Source organism: Lachancea lanzarotensis, scaffold LALA0S17 (assembly GCF_000938715.1).
Source record: "Lachancea lanzarotensis genome assembly LALA0, scaffold LALA0S17, whole genome shotgun sequence".
NCBI lineage: Eukaryota > Fungi > Ascomycota > Saccharomycetes > Saccharomycetales > Saccharomycetaceae > Lachancea > Lachancea lanzarotensis.
In genome coordinates, this window is record NW_019212895.1 from 13,410 (window position 1) to 29,170 (window position 15,761).

The window sequence follows — 15,761 nt, forward strand, 5'->3', positions numbered from 1 at the left end:
CACTCACTCACAAACAACAGACGTCCAAATAACAATTCGTGTGTGTATTTTTAATATGTTTCTATCGCACTCACTCACGCACAATGTTTTGCAGTAAAAAACTCAATTGGGCCTCTAAAACCGAAATTTGAATCCCGAATAATTACACCAACAGTGTCCGCACCTCTACCCAAATAATTCAAACTGAAAACCGGTTTCAGTTTCCACCGAAAACAAAAAAATATGAAATACCTCTCGAAATATCAATCGGATTCTTTACAAAGATTATGGAAATTTCTAAACACCACGAGCAAATTTCCGCGCTCACCTTGGGTTCACCATCCAATTACGCCAGTTCCAATGATCCTCACAATCTTCAGATGGATCAATTAGTCTATTTGGATGTTTTAACTTGTGGTGAATATTTCATATCTGTTATGGTTCGGATCTTACATTTTTCACGTTATATATATACTGTTTACTGATATTAATGCCTAGGTAGTAATAGTTAATGAATTATTCCATACTGGAAAGAATATATCGAAAATGCCTCAGGGTTTTGGGGCCGGGTAAGCGTGGATAGGTGACAGGTTTAAAGAAATGTTTAAAAACCCTGGCGCGGGGTGAAGAATGAGAGTTTAGGATGAAGTGTGAGGTGTTGTCATTGTATGCGGAAACTTGGCCATTTTTTGGTGCCAATTTGGGCTTTCTGGGAGTGTGGTGGAAAATGGTGGGAGTTGAGTTTTCAGGGTAAAAAGAATTCTGACAAGATGGCGTTGGGGAGATAAGGAAAAGAGGAAGAGGAGGGGAGTGTGGTAGCTTTATAGCATGGAGAGGAAGAATGGAATGATTGTTTCGATTGTATTTGTTTTTGAAGTTAGAGTGTGAATGATTGAATGTCGATTTTTACGACATAGGCTTTAATATATGAGTGCAATGGAAAACACAAAGGCATAAATTCATTGTGAGACTTTTGACAAAGTTAGAAAGATCTGTCTCGCCATGTTCATGAGTCACTTATGAATCTGACGTGAGCTCTGCCCTTGAAGAGGCCCGCTGGTGGGGAAAAGTGTTCATCGTTTTATACTATTCTGTCGCTGACACCACATACCTATAACGTACAATTCACTGACACCAGATACTTGTCACTTACAATGCCCTGACGCTACTTACAATGTAAGGAGTACATTTATAATTACACTTTATATATCAAAGTTCATGCTAATTATCGGCCCACCCCAAAGAATTTTCTGAAGATATGGGTCCCGATATTTGTATTTTATGCAGAGCATTTTTGGTATGCCCGTGAGGTCCCATCTCGTGAACCGTAGACGATCGTGCCCGACCACTTCCATGGAAAATGTTGGCGCCATGCAACGTGGAGGCAATAGATCGACGGAAGCTCGCCCGTCTAGAGTTTTCCTGGCCCGTCGCAGTAGCGCTACGGGATCTTTCCTGGACATTGAGCGAGTTTTTCTCAGCGGACCTCTGTTTCGAATCCCCGACCTTTGCGGTTCTTGAATCTCTTGTTTCCCTACGTTCTGGCAATGCTTCTTCGTCGATTGCGAGCCTTGCATGCGTCAACTGCGTCTCATCGTCTCTTTCAAGACTAATGATTGAGGCCGGTCTTGGAGGTCGTTTCGGACGCCCACCCTCGTCGGAAATGTGTCCCGCTTGGGGCGCGCTTCTAGCGCTGTCAAAAAAACCAGTAGCAGAATTCGCAGAAAGCCCAGAATGGGAGTGTGTGTTCCCGAACGACGATACCCGGCTTGAAGACTGGATCTGCGGAATGCTACTCGCAAACGTATTAGAACTCGAAGACCCTCCTAAAGCCCCTGTCAGGCCACTGGCAGTCGATAATCTTCGGTACATCACTTCATCCAACTCATCAAATTCGCCCACATGGACATCGTTTACTTCATCGTCGTCACTGTTTGATGCGGAATCAATGTTGAAGTCGTCAACGTCATCTGCACCTTCCAAGAATTCGTCATTTGGTAGGTCCTCTGAATATTGTCCTGTGCTAGCAGCATCAGGAACAAGCCCGCTTCCATGTTCTTCACTGTAGAAATAGTCTTCGAAGTTTTCGTCTTCAGTGGAGAGCTGTCCCATTAGATTCAAAGATTCATCTGACAGAATGTTTGCTTTGGATCCGCTGTTGCTGTTAGAATCTGCTTCGCGCGTCCCGGTACTTGTTAAATGTGCCGGTGACTGTGCATATTCCGAGTCGGACAAATTGGCCAGAAACTGATTCAGCTTATAAAAGTTTTCATTATTGTAACTTTCAAAAGTGTCAGTATTGTTCTTGTCCAGAGAAAATCGTTCGAAATCCAAGACTGACAGCTCAACGTTTCCTTCATCGTCAACGTCCAGCTCATCTAGCTCCGAAACCTGACGAGATTGTGTGATTGAGGTTGAGTGCTGTTCCTCAGTGACTGGATCATTTTCATCGCCCTGCAACTGTGTACCGCTTTCATCCGTATCTAAAGCTGGAATATCAGCATTAGCAGGTGTTCCGGCAAAGTAGAAGTTACCGTCCTCATCCGTTTGATAATACAAGCCAGTGCTTCTGCTGAACACCATATTGTTCCCCATGGGTATCAAATCGTCATCTTCATAAGACTCCGAGCTACTGTTACCATCAGGGAAACTGTTACTGTGAAGATACTTTTCTAAGTCTCTTGATATGCGCGACGGACGTCGACTAAATGGGGCCATGAAAAAGTCTTGAGCAGTCCTACCATCTACGTTCCATGCTTTCTCCTTTAGCTCAAGGCGCTGCCTGATTGGAGGTAACTTGAAGAGGCGGCCGAAAAATGCGAATGAGATTAAGACCCAAGTTGCTAGGAAAAATAGGAAAATTGGTATGAATATGAGAAGTCTTTTTGCTTTGCTAAAAGTCACTTTAAAAAGACTGTAGCCATTTAGCACCCCTGATTCACCTTTAGTCGATTCATTTCCTGAGCCGGTACTAGAACCGCCCGTGCCACCACCCCCAATACCTGGTGAAGAGCTTGATCCTCCTGAAGAGCCACCAGATCCCGAAAGTGTTGGGTCAATAAGCCCTGTGAGAGGAATGGTGGGATTTATCAGCAGTGACAAAGATCGCAAGGCTGGATCAGGGTTTGAATATACTCTGGAATTATTATTCAGGACCATTCTCTGCAAAACACTAATGGCATCTGTAGGGAAGTAAACGACAGCAATAGAACTGATGTAATTGTCTCCAGCAACTATCAATGGCATAATTTCACTGACAGCGACGCCAGAAAAGTTGGCTTGAAAAGCATCGGAAAAATTACCACCCCATCTAGCTTCTATGGCAGTCGTAATGGCAGATCTTCGATAAATGTCGTCAGATCGGGTTTCGAATCTGGAACCCAGGGGTTTGCTCTGTTCCGTTGTGCTTGAGGTCATAGCCAAGTTTTCAAATTGAACACTCATGTTAGCTTTTTTATGATGGTCTTGCCATTTCGTGAAAGGATACGTCAAGATGTCAGGAAGAAAGCTGAAAATCTGGGCTGAGGCAAGGGGATTGTCGATTAGGAAAGGGTAATTCAAGGCCCGTTTGAAACCCACTGTAATTTGTGAGTAGTTGTGTGGCTGATCAACGGGAGCTGTGGGCAATATTACTTGTGGGAGAGTTGCTGTTGCCTTGGCGTCAAAACTTGATCGTTGACTGGCACTCTCATAGGGCGGCGCCGTGACAAGGCTAGAGGGGAGCCAATTCGATGTTGTTGGATTAATTGGGCCTTCCGAGGAAGATGACGGTCCATGTGATGCAAATGATGCCGATACTTCACCTGTCGCATGTGTCTCCCCTGATACGAGAGTCCCACTGGTGATTAATGCCGAAGAACCTGTAGAGCTCTGAGATCCTTCAGTCGCGGTCAAAATAGAACCAGAAGCTCTATAATCGCTTGGCGTGGTACCCGCCAAAGATGCGGTAGATGCAAGAAGTGTTTGCGCGAAAGACGATCGCTCTTCAGTCATTGTAGCTGAGGATACGAGGTTTGTTAGTTGTGAGTGTTGATCGCTCTCACGGGATCTTATAGTAGCCGATGGCAGACTGCTTTGAAAGTCAGATTGGACGGATTGGGCAGATTGGGCGGATTTTGAGCTCTCCATATTTGGAACACTGCTCGCGACGGAATAGTGACCAGAAGACGTAACGACATCAGATGTCATAACGGAGGTCGTAGAGCCCAGACCTTCTGTTGATCCTCCAAAAGAAGCTGAAGCACCATCGGAAGATCCCGTGTTTGGGTTTGTGGAATATGTGGCACTCGTCAAGCCACTAATTGTCGAATCTAAAAAGGAAGTCTCCGACTGAGAAAATTGTGAGGAAAGATAGTGGGCATTCGACGACGATGATTGTTCAAAGCTTCCCAAAGGCGTGACAGTCCCACTGCTCACAAATGGAACCTCTCGGGATGATGATTCTTTGTAAGTAGCAACATTCAAAGACTCAGAGGCGAGGGAAGGACGAATACTGGATGGTGTATTCGTGACTCCAGAATTCGGCAGCGAATAGGAAGTAGAGCCTGTGAGACTGCCAGGTTGCGTCCCTCGATGTGAAGAAACAAGCGAGCTAGTCTCCATCAAAGGAGAAGATGTGGACTGGGATACGGAATAAGTTGTTTGCAACTCCGTCCCGACGTGCGAGATCGTCATTGACATCGAATTCGAGGAGGTCAAGAAAGTAGGGAGAGAGTCAGATGTGCTTTGAGAAATAGTTTGTTCGATTGGACCTTGCGATACCTTTTGTAAGCTTCCAGAAAGTGATTTTGACGCCAAAGAAAATGTGGAAAGAGTCGAGAACCCGCTTTCGTGTGAAGCCTGCGCACTTGTGGTGACGAAAGAGGCCTTTTGATTGGAAAGAGAGGCAGAAGTGAAGGTAGAAGAAGAGGCGGGAAGAGATTCCTGGCTACCGGTGATCGATGGTACGCCTGTAAGCGATCCCGATACATCGTTCGAATGTAAAGGTGAGGACAAAGCGTCGGATGAGGTACTTTGTGAGAGAACGATCGGTTCAGAATAAACGCTTTCTGTGCTTGACTGTGTGTTGGGTAGCAGAAGAGACGGAGTTGAAGCAGTTCTGAAATTGTCGCTATTGCTACTCTCCGTTAATTTCGGAAAGGTGCCAGTACTTCGAGCGGGGCTTTCAGTACTGACTGATGGCAAGGTTTGAGATTTGGTAGAAAATATAGCCTCAGCAGTAAGACTGCTAGAATCACTTTCCGCGCTTCTAGCCGTATACTCTGAGCTTGCGCCAACTATAGTATTCAACTTCGAACCAACATCCGCTGTTGAGGATGAGCTAGTAGTTGATGTACCACCTAGGATTCCGGTATTCCTTATCGACGATGCTATTACGGTACTTGCAACGGATTGTAGATCCGTACTAGTCGTAGATGTAGGCTGATTGTACGTTCCAGTTGATGCTTCAAGCGAAGTCGGGCCGGACGAATCGGAACTGGAAGAGAATGGTAATAAAGTCTCATCGGTAGACAACGAATTCGGAGCACTGGCTAATGGTGAAGGGACTGAGGAGACTTCTGTCGATGTAGGGGTACGGGCAGAAGGAGTAGGTGCTTTCGCGGTCGATGTGGGCGGGATATCATAAGCGCTGGCAGAGGGCGAATTGGAACTTGAGGCCTCCGATTCAAGTGAAGGACCGATCGTGGTAGGAGTCGCGGTAGCAGAGTGAGATGTGGGCATCTCAGTACCACTGGTGCTTCCTGGGCTAAAACTGTCGACCGCAGGATTAACAGAAGAGACAGTAGAAGGACGATCAGGTTTGGTGGTATCAGTGCGTATATCCATGCGCGACTGCGTTGCCGTGGGTGAATCATTAGTCGTGTGCGCTTCTCTAGAGGTAAATGAGCTAGTAACGCTGCCAGTCGAAAAGTCTTCTTGGGTAGAGGAATCGGTTAGAGATGGCGAATTATAAGTAGATTCTGAAGAGGCATCAGTACTGGGAAACCCAACAGTAGAAGATATTCGAGTTTTTTGTGTAGATGAAGGATTTGAACTGGTAGAAGATTCAGTATCATATGCAGCCTCGGTACTTTTAGCTGCCGAGGTAGTACTTGTTGTTGGCGGAATGAAACCATCACCGCTAGATTGTTTTGTTGTAGAAGGTGAATTGGTGGATTCTGGGGTGGCTGTCGTATCAATAGACGCTGTTGATGAACTCGTAATTTCAATAGAAGATCCGTCAGTCGGGTCTGAACTACGCGTCTGTGTGTTGACTGTGGACGAGGGGGAGCTGTTGTCGTTCACTTGTGAGTCCATTGTCGAATAAGACACTTGCTCAGTATCCGACGTTTTTGGTGTACTGGTGGCACCACCGGCGCCAAGCGGCGACGATGCGGTGGCCTCCTGAATACTCTCAGAATTTTGAGAAGTGGACGCACTTGTCGAAGGGCTTGTAAAGGTGGAAGGCGAAGCGTTCCCTGGAGAACTGACCTGCGTATCGCTCTTGGATGACTCTTGCTCTGCTCCTGCGGTAGAGTCCGTATACGTTGTGTAGTGCGATGGTGCCTGTGTCGAGACATCATTTGTACTGGAAGGTATTTCATCTGACGAGGAGCTTTCTGTAGAGCTCACTAGCGTGGGACTAGATGACGATACAGAGGTGGGCTGCTGACTACCAGAATCTGGATCTAATGTTGAGGAGTCACTGACAATTATTGATGGACTCGTTGGGCTTGAAGGTTCGCCCAATGTGGCGCTACTGCCCGCAGTAGTGACGGATTCTGCAATAGATACCGCTAAGTTCGCAGCCATCGATTGCGAGAACTTTTTAGCTAAACTGCCCGTGGAAGAGGACGTTACGACGCTATCAGGGTCGCTGTAGCTTTGAATGGATGATGAAGAGGGTATAGAAAGCCCGCTGGTGGTTTGAACACTCGAAGGCAGAACGGCAGAGAAGGTGCTTGTCGGGAGAGTGATCGATGAAGGCGATTGCAAATTACTGGACTCAGCTGAATCTTGGGTCGCCAGAGATGGCAGTGATGATGTGACAGCAGAAGAAACCAGAGAGCCAGCACTGGTTGCTGATGCACTCAAAGATACTGCAGAGCTCAAAGATCGGATAGTAGTATTACTTTGTAATGACAGCTCTGGAAACGGGGCTGCACGCCTGTAAAAAGTGCTTCCCGCCAGTGTGGGAGCCACCAGAGCCAGGATACACACCAGCAAACATGTCGAAATTCTTGATTCCGCTCTTGTAGTCATGGAAAAGGATCGCCAAGTCTTTGCAGCCGACCAATGTTAGCAATCAGTCCAGTGTGATGGCCGTGAGCTTGGCACCGAAAAGCTGCGTCGAACAGTGTAGTAGCGATGGAAATCGTGCCGTTTTTTGCCAGCCGGTGACTCAGAAATTGAATGGGCCTCGCACGCAGCTTGCAAAGTAGAAGCAATTGGCTCTTTTGTTCTTTTTTCGAAGCTTGATATTATTTTTGGTCAAACCTCACATTCTTGCATTAACGTTCCGCTTGCGTTATTCCACGATGGGTTACCTAGTAGAGACAAGATATTTTTTATTAGGTCACATGTAAAATACTCTCCAGGTCATGACAAACGAATGATAAATTAGCCGCCCAGCGGAATGGGTAACAAACACAAAAAAGCACATGCGACAGCTGAAGGTCAAATCATTGGATAGATGTCTAAGTAGAGATATGAATTATTCGAGAACCACTTCCCTCCTCAAGCTTTCTTTTTAGCTGTTCACACGCCGACAGATTGTCTTACTTCTCGCGAATTGTAACATTATCGCCGATACTGGGTTGTCTACACCATTCAAACAACTAAAGCAGGGCAAGCGAATCAGAAAACATCTTCAAACTTGTTTGATAGGTACTTACCCATGGCCATACGTGAACCTTCATGTGTTTTAGGTTCAAACATTTTACTTCAAAAAAAGTGGTGTGTAGTGGGTTAAACTCGGTAATTAAGTATCGGTGCTTTAACGTCTGAATATATGTGTGTATGTATATATGGTCACAAAGGTGGTTTAACCACAGGTATCGCTTCCTTGAGCTCATAGGGAGCTATAAAACATCAATACAAGCAGTCTGGGCGACCTGTGTCCTTGGTAAATGCAGTCATGCGTAATTACTTCTCAACCCAATCCAAAGAACTCATCTGAGTCAGTCTACTCAAAGCTCTAGCAAAGGCGAAGCGCTCTTCGTCCAGCGTAAAGATATTGGAGTCCAGCGCTTTTCCCTCTTTCTCCGTACTCACGGGACGCAAGGTGTAGTCGTTCAGAATGGCTTCCGGCTCAACAAAGAGCTTTTGAAAAGGAGCAGCTGCGGTGGTGGCGAGTTTCCCACCGTTGTCGTAGACGGCATCGAGAAAAGTGATGAAACGCCGTACTTCATCGCGGACATGGATTGACAGAAAAGGAATATCGGTGATCACGAAGCTTTTGAAGGCGCCGGAAAGCGCCAAGTAGTCCCCAGCAGCAAGTGGGTTCCCACAGAGCTCTTTGAAGGTGAACTGCGCAACCCTTTCTGGGGTACAGCGGGGTACGTTTAGCTCTCTGCCCCAAACTTTGAGCTTGAAGTCGATGTGAGACTCATGATGCTCGTTGCCTTGGCCACTCGTCTCCAATTGTGAAAAATAATCGTACCACTGTTCAACGTGCTGCTTTCTTGCCATTGTACACTCCGGCGACCGGTACTGCAGTTCCTCGGATGGGAAATAATACACCGAAGAAAGTGGGCGGCTCACTTTGCGGTAGTCGGTCTTGGAGTCCAGCTCGACCACCTGCGTCCTCTGCTTTAGCAGCTCGATGCATGGAATGAACGACTCGCGCTGAATGCCGTTGATATACAGGTCATCTGGTTTTCTATTGCTGGTGGCAAAAAGAACCACACCGTATTTTTTGGACAGCAACGCTGTCATGAGTCTTCTAAGAACCATGGCATCTGCCACGTCTGTAACCTGGAACTCATCAAAACACAACACTCTCGACTGGCGTGCAATTTCTGTGGCCAGAAACGGGATTGAATCAATCTCCTTGTGTTTGGCGCCTCCCAGAGCGTCGAGGTTCAGCTCTTTTACCAGTTCGTGCGACCGCTTATGCACGTATTGCATGAACTGGTGGAAATGCATTCTTCGTTTAGTGAGATGAGGCGGAACTGTCGAGTAGAAAAGATCCATAAGCATTGTTTTGCCACACCCCACATCGCCATACAGATATATTCCCTTTGGGATGCCCTCAGTGGAGTACTTGGGCAGCAGCATTTTGCCTAGAATGCTGGCTCTCCATCCAATTTGGCTCAGTGGATTGGGGTCTCGTACTTGCGGTGGTTTATACTCTACAAGCGATTCGTAAAGCTTGCTTAGCGACAAAATGACTGACCTCTGCAGCGGATCGTCATTAAGCCTTCTTGATTTCACCAGCTGTTCATATTTCTCCAGTGGTTTGCAATAATTCGAATTATAGCGTACACACGCAATTTTTGAAAACCCGACTCTGAGCACTGGAGATTTCAGTAAATTTGGACCGGCTCGTGTTAGTCCCATCGTTCTCCTGTACTGCCTTTATCGCGGCTTTCACTAACCGTACGGCTGCTGTCTCTTCCTTGGGTTTATCTGGTTTTCTTCAGCAGAATGGACGAAACCTCGAGAAAGCTCGACAATTTTGACATTTTTACCGCATTAAAGCCTAAGCACGGCTTCCAACAGAGAAGCGCCCGGGATCATCGTTTCAAAGACCCAATCTCAACACTAAGCAGTTTATGAATCATTAGAGAGTGTCTGGACCAGGGAAACAAGCTCGAAAGGATCGTATTCGAGTTCGAATTTCGCATCTGCCATCACACCTTTTTCTCATGTAATATCAATTTGAATATCGACCGTTACAGAAAGTACTCGTGCATTTGAAGATAGTACTCAACAATTAAAGTTTTCACACCTATGCTGTATATTATAGGTAAAGTGAACAGAAGATGCCAAAATGTAGCGCTAATCCAGGAATACAGCTCGACTTAGTGGCTGAACATGGAGGCCTTGAAGGCTCAATTGGAGCATCTCAGTATAGAACATGATCTTATTGATATAACTGCGGAGTTCCAGAGCCTTGCGAAGGAAATGAAGCCCGAAAGCGTCATCAAGGCGCCTTCATTTGATTTGTTCGAGGGAACACACTCTCTTGAGATCGATAATCTCAAACTCGATTCAAGTTTGCTGCAGCTGACACAGGCAGAACAGGATTTTGATTGCAACGTTTCGCATGGAAGTTCTGATGAACAAAAAGTGGAATTTGTGACAGTAATTGTGGATCGTATTTGCAGATCTATCGTACAGTGGCTCAATGAGTTCCAAACTCTGCCAACAACCTTGTTGAGCTGTCGCTACGTCGAACATATGATGCATCAATACACGCAGGATCCATGTGGCGATCTCAGTACGTGCAGACTAGAAACCGGTGATTTACTGTTTGATCAGGTCCTGGCGAGCTGCGTGGTTGGTGCGTGCTATTTCGTGAAATTCGTGCAAACGCTGTTCAGGGCAGGCGTCGTCTTTGAGGAAGAAGACCTCAATTGCAATACCATGGGGCTCGACATGCTTTCTAACGTCACTATCGAAATCGTCATGTCGCATCTCGATTTGAGCCAGCAGCTGCTGAAAAAATCCTACCCCGAAAATGATCAACTTCTTCTGCTGGTCGAATTATTGACGCACTTGGTCGAGCTCGACAACTATCTGCCGTCTAATGAAGCATCATCCTTCGGCTCTCCCAATCTGGAACCCGTTCACAGGCTGATCGGCTGCGCAGAGCGGGCAAAATTTTTTGAGATGCACAGTCCTGAAGTTTGCGAGGGTGTCTTTTCGACCGGTATACAAAAGAGACTTTCGAATCAATTTCCACCCAGAGAAATCGTGAAACCGATGGGTAACGAATATGATGGATTTATCGAAATGGGGAAAGACTTGCTTCTTGTGCTTTCTGTAGAACAAGCTACCACGATAACAGAAATCTCTCAGTTTTCTCGATTCTTCAACCGCACCAAGCAGCGAAACGTTATAGCTCGAGCCTTTTTCCCTCTCTATCTGATGAGGGATGATCAAACGGTTTTGGGTCAATACACCTTTAATGACTTCTCTTTTCTACATTTAAAGGAATTTTCTCTGTGTAGTACATCCTTGTCCACTGCATTAGAACAGGAGCCCGGGGACTCAGCTTTGAGACATAAGTTCGAAGATTTCTTGCAAGAAATATCAAGTGTCTTGTTCGAATGGTACCAAACAACAGCACAAAATCGCTGTCGATACAGACAGGGCTATAATAGGCAATTACTGCTGTGGGATTCGTTACAAGCCCAAATCGAGACTTTCGAGTTAGAATTAGAAGGACAAACGATAAAGGATGCACTTGACGAGGACAACACTCTCATGCCGATGACGACTTGGGTATTTTACATGAAGTTACGTGCCATGTCCGACTTTGTTTTGATGGGCTTTGAATTGGACGTCTACAGACCTTGGGAGTTCTTCAGCATGTTTTGGTATGGCTACTACTTGAATCAACACTTGGAGAATAATTTAGCGAGAGTTTCCAAATCTCTGGTGGCTAAGATAGCATCGATCATGAGTCTAAATAAGAAACTCAAGAAATCAAAGGCGGGTGAAAAAAAGGATAAGGTGAGAGAGATCTATCGTTCTAAAATGGCCGAGGAAATGCCGTTTTTAACAAAAACCAGAGAATTTGTTGCGTATAGTACTCTAGATTGCCAAATTACGAAAACGCTTTCATTGGTTGGGGCTTGTCAATTTTCGATCTTGAAGTCTTGCGGACTCATCGATAATCAGAATCCTGCCAGTACCGCGTTCAGTTCTTCGGAATGGGTGCACAAGCTCAGGTTTAAAACCTTTTCTTCAATAGGTGTTCCTGAACTTCCGACTTACGCAATGTTTCAGCAGTCTCTGCAAGATTTTGTCGTCACTGAGCCTATGTTCGGAATCAAGCTATCACAATGTATTGACTTTACGCTTGAAGAGCTTGAAAAGGCAAAATCGTCGCTGCGAAAGATCATGGACGATATCAAAATAAAAGAAGATGATGCAGCGGCCACGCGGTTGGTACGAAGCGAGTCCTTGGAATATTACAAAAGTCGTTACCGGTCTGCCGAAGCTTTGACGATAAACGCACGCACTTTGAAGACGAAATTGGCCGACACCGCGACAGCGGACCTGGTCAAGAGATACACGGTGGAGGTTTCTCGTCCACATGGCGGATGTCCGTATTTCCCCGTGCTGATACTCAAGGGAATAGTGTCGCATTGAATTCTCCTCGACTCCAGCCAGCAAGTCGTGATGTAGTTTTTATAAAAATGACGCATATGAATGATGTATTTAATGGATCGATGATCGTACTCGAGCTATTCAGAGGGCTTGGCTTTTCCAAAGCAGAGGCTGGTTTAAAGTATTATGCAATTTCAGAGATTGAGCTTTATTCAACTGGTTGCCGACTGTCGTAGTGCATTTTTTGGAAAACAAGCTCAACAGTCTTTCTCAAGGCACTGACGTTACATCAAGCTGTGATACTAATCGTATCTCTATCGAAAAGGCGCCAGTCGGTCATTATTCTCTGGTCGCGACCAAATCATCTGGTCCGTTAACCATCTGATTTCTTCATGTAGACTACGTATGGACCATCAGTTGTGACTGTTTCTGACCATATATCACTATTAACGAGAAAGGACTTCACCAGGCTTCTTGAACAAATGACGATAGGTTAGCTGCGAGTGTTTGGCTGTTACGCCGTGGCTTCAAGTTCACTATAAACTCAGTGCTGTAGGAGATCATCTGTTGCACGAGTCTATTTCACAAGTTTCCTATAGTTTTTCTGTCCACCCATACCTTTTCAACTTCCAGACATTTTATTGTTCGAATTTAATTTTGCTGAAAATTTAGTTTGCGACCCACGCAAGAAAATGGCATTCAGAGCCCCACTGGCATCCTAGCAAGCAGGCTGGGCAGAACTTTCAGGACGCTCTGCCTAGAGCTAGGCTAGACTGATCCACCATCAGAGACTCAGCCCTGCCTAGCTCGTCAGTGCTAGCCTGGGTCCAGGCGGAGGCTCCAGTGGGACCTTTTCGTTCAGCAGGTGGACCGCGCCGGGAAGAGCTCACCAGCGTGTAGTAACTATCCCAAAATGATTACTCTCATACTGGAGAATTTTGGAACTTTTGTTGAGAAGTACATCTCCTACACAAACCCTCAGCACAGATCCGCAAGAACACAAGATGCCTCCAAAGTTCGACCCAAATGAAGTTAAATACTTGTACCTAAGAGCCGTCGGTGGTGAAATTGGTGCTTCCGCCGCTTTGGCTCCTAAGATTGGTCCTTTGGGTTTGTCGCCAAAGAAGGTCGGTGAAGACATCGCCAAGGCCACCAAGGAATTCAAGGGTATCAAGGTCACCGTGCAATTGAAGATCCAGAACAGACAGGCTGCTGCCTCCGTTGTTCCATCTGCTTCTTCTTTGGTCATCACTGCCTTGAAGGAACCTCCTAGAGACAGAAAGAAGGAGAAGAACGTCAAGCACAGCGGTAACTTGCAATTGGAAGACATCATCGATGTCGCCAAGCAGATGAAGGACAAGTCTTTCGGTAAGAACTTGGCCTCCGTCACCAAGGAGATCTTGGGTACTGCTCAATCCGTTGGCTGCCGTGTCAACTACAAAAACCCACACGACATCATCGACGCCATCAACGCCGGTGAGATCGAGATCCCAGAGAACTAAGCTTCTTGATTAGGGGGATCACAATACATCAACAGTGGGCATCAAAAGAAAACCTGTTACACAACAATCACACAAATTTTCTGTATTTTCTAGTCTAGGGTTTTTTTTAACAATCAAACAAAGAAAGAGAGCTTAATGCGTTTTCCGTACACGCCTGTGAATTGTTAAACTACTATTCTTCCTGGGACACGTTCCCCGGTCTTGACCTTGAACGACTGCAATACTAACCAAAAAGTCTCGCATGCGTTAAAGTGTGTCGTAGCAAACGCACCCCGCGCGGTCTTGTTTTCCCAATTTCTACGTTTGTCTACACTCTGGATCTCAGCCAGAGTCTGGTGTTTTGTTCGCATGTGGGAAGCTTCCGCAAGTACACATGGGGACGATATTCGCATCAGACTCTATTATTCTTCTGTGTTGAGCTCCAATTTTAATAGCAAACAAAATCAACCGTGTCAACTACTCACCAAGATACATCTCATCGAACGTTCGATTTCAAAATCTTTCGCTCATAATGATTATATTGGTCCATTTTCACTGACACACATCTTCTTCTTTGTAAATCTTGTTAAAACAAAAGTAAAAAAGCAGCAAGTGGGAACCTCAGCTAAAACTGGAGGCATATCCATAAAATTTGGTAAATGTACCCGACTCTGGAATGCTCAATAATCTTCAGTATGCCATTTCTCTATTGGACACACTTCGATCGCCACAGATCCTACAAAGGTGATAGAATTCTCTCTTGACTACCTAACCAGTAAACAACTGCGCATTTGGCCCTGTACTTAATTCACTTATCAGATATTCCTCCTCTCTGGTTTTAGGCATTTCGTGTCGTCGGCGTCTTCTCCCTTATACAGTGATCGATGATATATTAAGAGATGACGACATTATTTCATCATAAAGGGAGATCCAACAGTTCAATCACCATTGAGTTCTACAAATTTACCGTGCAAGCCAGAAGCCAAGGTTCGACTTTGTTGTTTAGTTCATCGCAAGTATGTCAGCCGATTCTGTGGACCAGGTCTTTGAAAAGGCTATAGGCACAATTCATACCCTTTCTTCTCTCCAGGGATACAACTCTTTGCCCAGACCTCCTGCATTTATACGGACCGAACTGTACGCTTTATTCAAGCAATCGACGGAAGGTGATGTTGAAAATGTGCTGCCGAGACCAGAGGGCGATTTGAGCTCTCAAGAGCTCGTTGTGGCTAGAAAAAAATGGGATGCTTGGAAAACGAAATCGGGCATGAGTGGTACTGAAGCCAAAAAAAAGTATATCCAGATGCTTATCTCGACGATGAGATCGTACGCAATGGGCACGTTAGCAGCTCGGGAATTACTAGCAGACTTAGAGTTTCTCTGGTCGCAGGTGGCGGATCAGAAGGGCATGGAAGCGGACGAAAACAGTGGTATGATGCTTGAGCTGCAGGACGATTTGCAAGACACCAAATCTCTCCGGTTGCGTCGTGAAATTTACGAAACTCTTTTTGCGCTCAACGAAAATAGATCCGGGCTTCCATACTTCCGCGGTACTGATCATCCCAACAAAAAGAAGCCAGAAACCGAGCTGGGTTCCAGATTGTCAAGGCTACGAAGAATCTTGCGATACATGGCCGGTCTATTGGTTCGTCAGCTTTGGGGGCTAGCCAAGAAGCTGCTCATCAATGGTGTACTAACGGCGGCTTTACTTTTGGCTGCAAAACAACTGGGTTTATTCTCGCCCGTTCGCTTGGACCTGACGTTCAATTCGGATCGCAAGCCGCAACCTGTTGAGGGTCTTTATTCAAAATCACTGGCATTGTGTCGCGATGGAGCGGGTTGGATCTTCAATTATATCAATCGCTTCATGGGGTTTGGAATTCATCAAATTCACATTAGTGTGACATGAATAAAGGATATGTTGAAGCAGTCCTGCCGATCCGAGGTTAGGTTATTATAAACATTCATACTGACCGCCAAAAATCGTGTAACTACAGTGACTTGACGGATTTCAGAGGGGCAGAACATTAACTACTATGT

At 45.7% G+C, this 15,761-nt stretch overlaps 5 protein-coding genes across 5 annotated transcripts; 3 read left to right on the plus strand and 2 right to left on the minus strand.

Annotated features, from left to right (window-relative positions):
* Positions 1-1,200: 1,200 nt before the first annotated feature.
* Positions 1,201-7,221, minus strand: HKR1 (LALA0S17e00232g1_1; the record flags this gene model as incomplete). The annotated part of the gene is made up of 1 exon (XM_022775088.1): positions 1,201-7,221. The coding sequence occupies one exon, from the start codon at positions 7,219-7,221 to the stop codon at positions 1,201-1,203; it is 6,021 nt and encodes a 2,006-aa protein (XP_022631210.1).
* An 882-nt stretch (positions 7,222-8,103) lies between these two features.
* On the minus strand, positions 8,104-9,519 carry AFG1 (LALA0S17e00254g1_1; the record flags this gene model as incomplete). Its single annotated transcript, XM_022775099.1, has 1 exon — positions 8,104-9,519. One exon carries the CDS (start codon positions 9,517-9,519, stop codon positions 8,104-8,106), a length of 1,416 nt encoding a protein of 471 aa, XP_022631211.1.
* Positions 9,520-9,996: 477 nt separating this feature from the next.
* MAK10 (LALA0S17e00276g1_1) lies at positions 9,997-12,282 on the plus strand (the record flags this gene model as incomplete). The annotated part of the gene is made up of 1 exon (XM_022775111.1): positions 9,997-12,282. The coding sequence occupies one exon, from the start codon at positions 9,997-9,999 to the stop codon at positions 12,280-12,282; it is 2,286 nt and encodes a 761-aa protein (XP_022631212.1).
* Positions 12,283-13,244: 962 nt separating this feature from the next.
* RPL12B (LALA0S17e00298g1_1) lies at positions 13,245-13,742 on the plus strand (the record flags this gene model as incomplete). Its single annotated transcript, XM_022775122.1, has 1 exon — positions 13,245-13,742. The coding sequence occupies one exon, from the start codon at positions 13,245-13,247 to the stop codon at positions 13,740-13,742; it is 498 nt and encodes a 165-aa protein (XP_022631213.1).
* A 997-nt stretch (positions 13,743-14,739) lies between these two features.
* On the plus strand, positions 14,740-15,630 carry LALA0_S17e00320g (LALA0S17e00320g1_1; the record flags this gene model as incomplete). Its single annotated transcript, XM_022775133.1, has 1 exon — positions 14,740-15,630. The coding sequence occupies one exon, from the start codon at positions 14,740-14,742 to the stop codon at positions 15,628-15,630; it is 891 nt and encodes a 296-aa protein (XP_022631214.1).
* Positions 15,631-15,761: the final 131 nt, after the last annotated feature.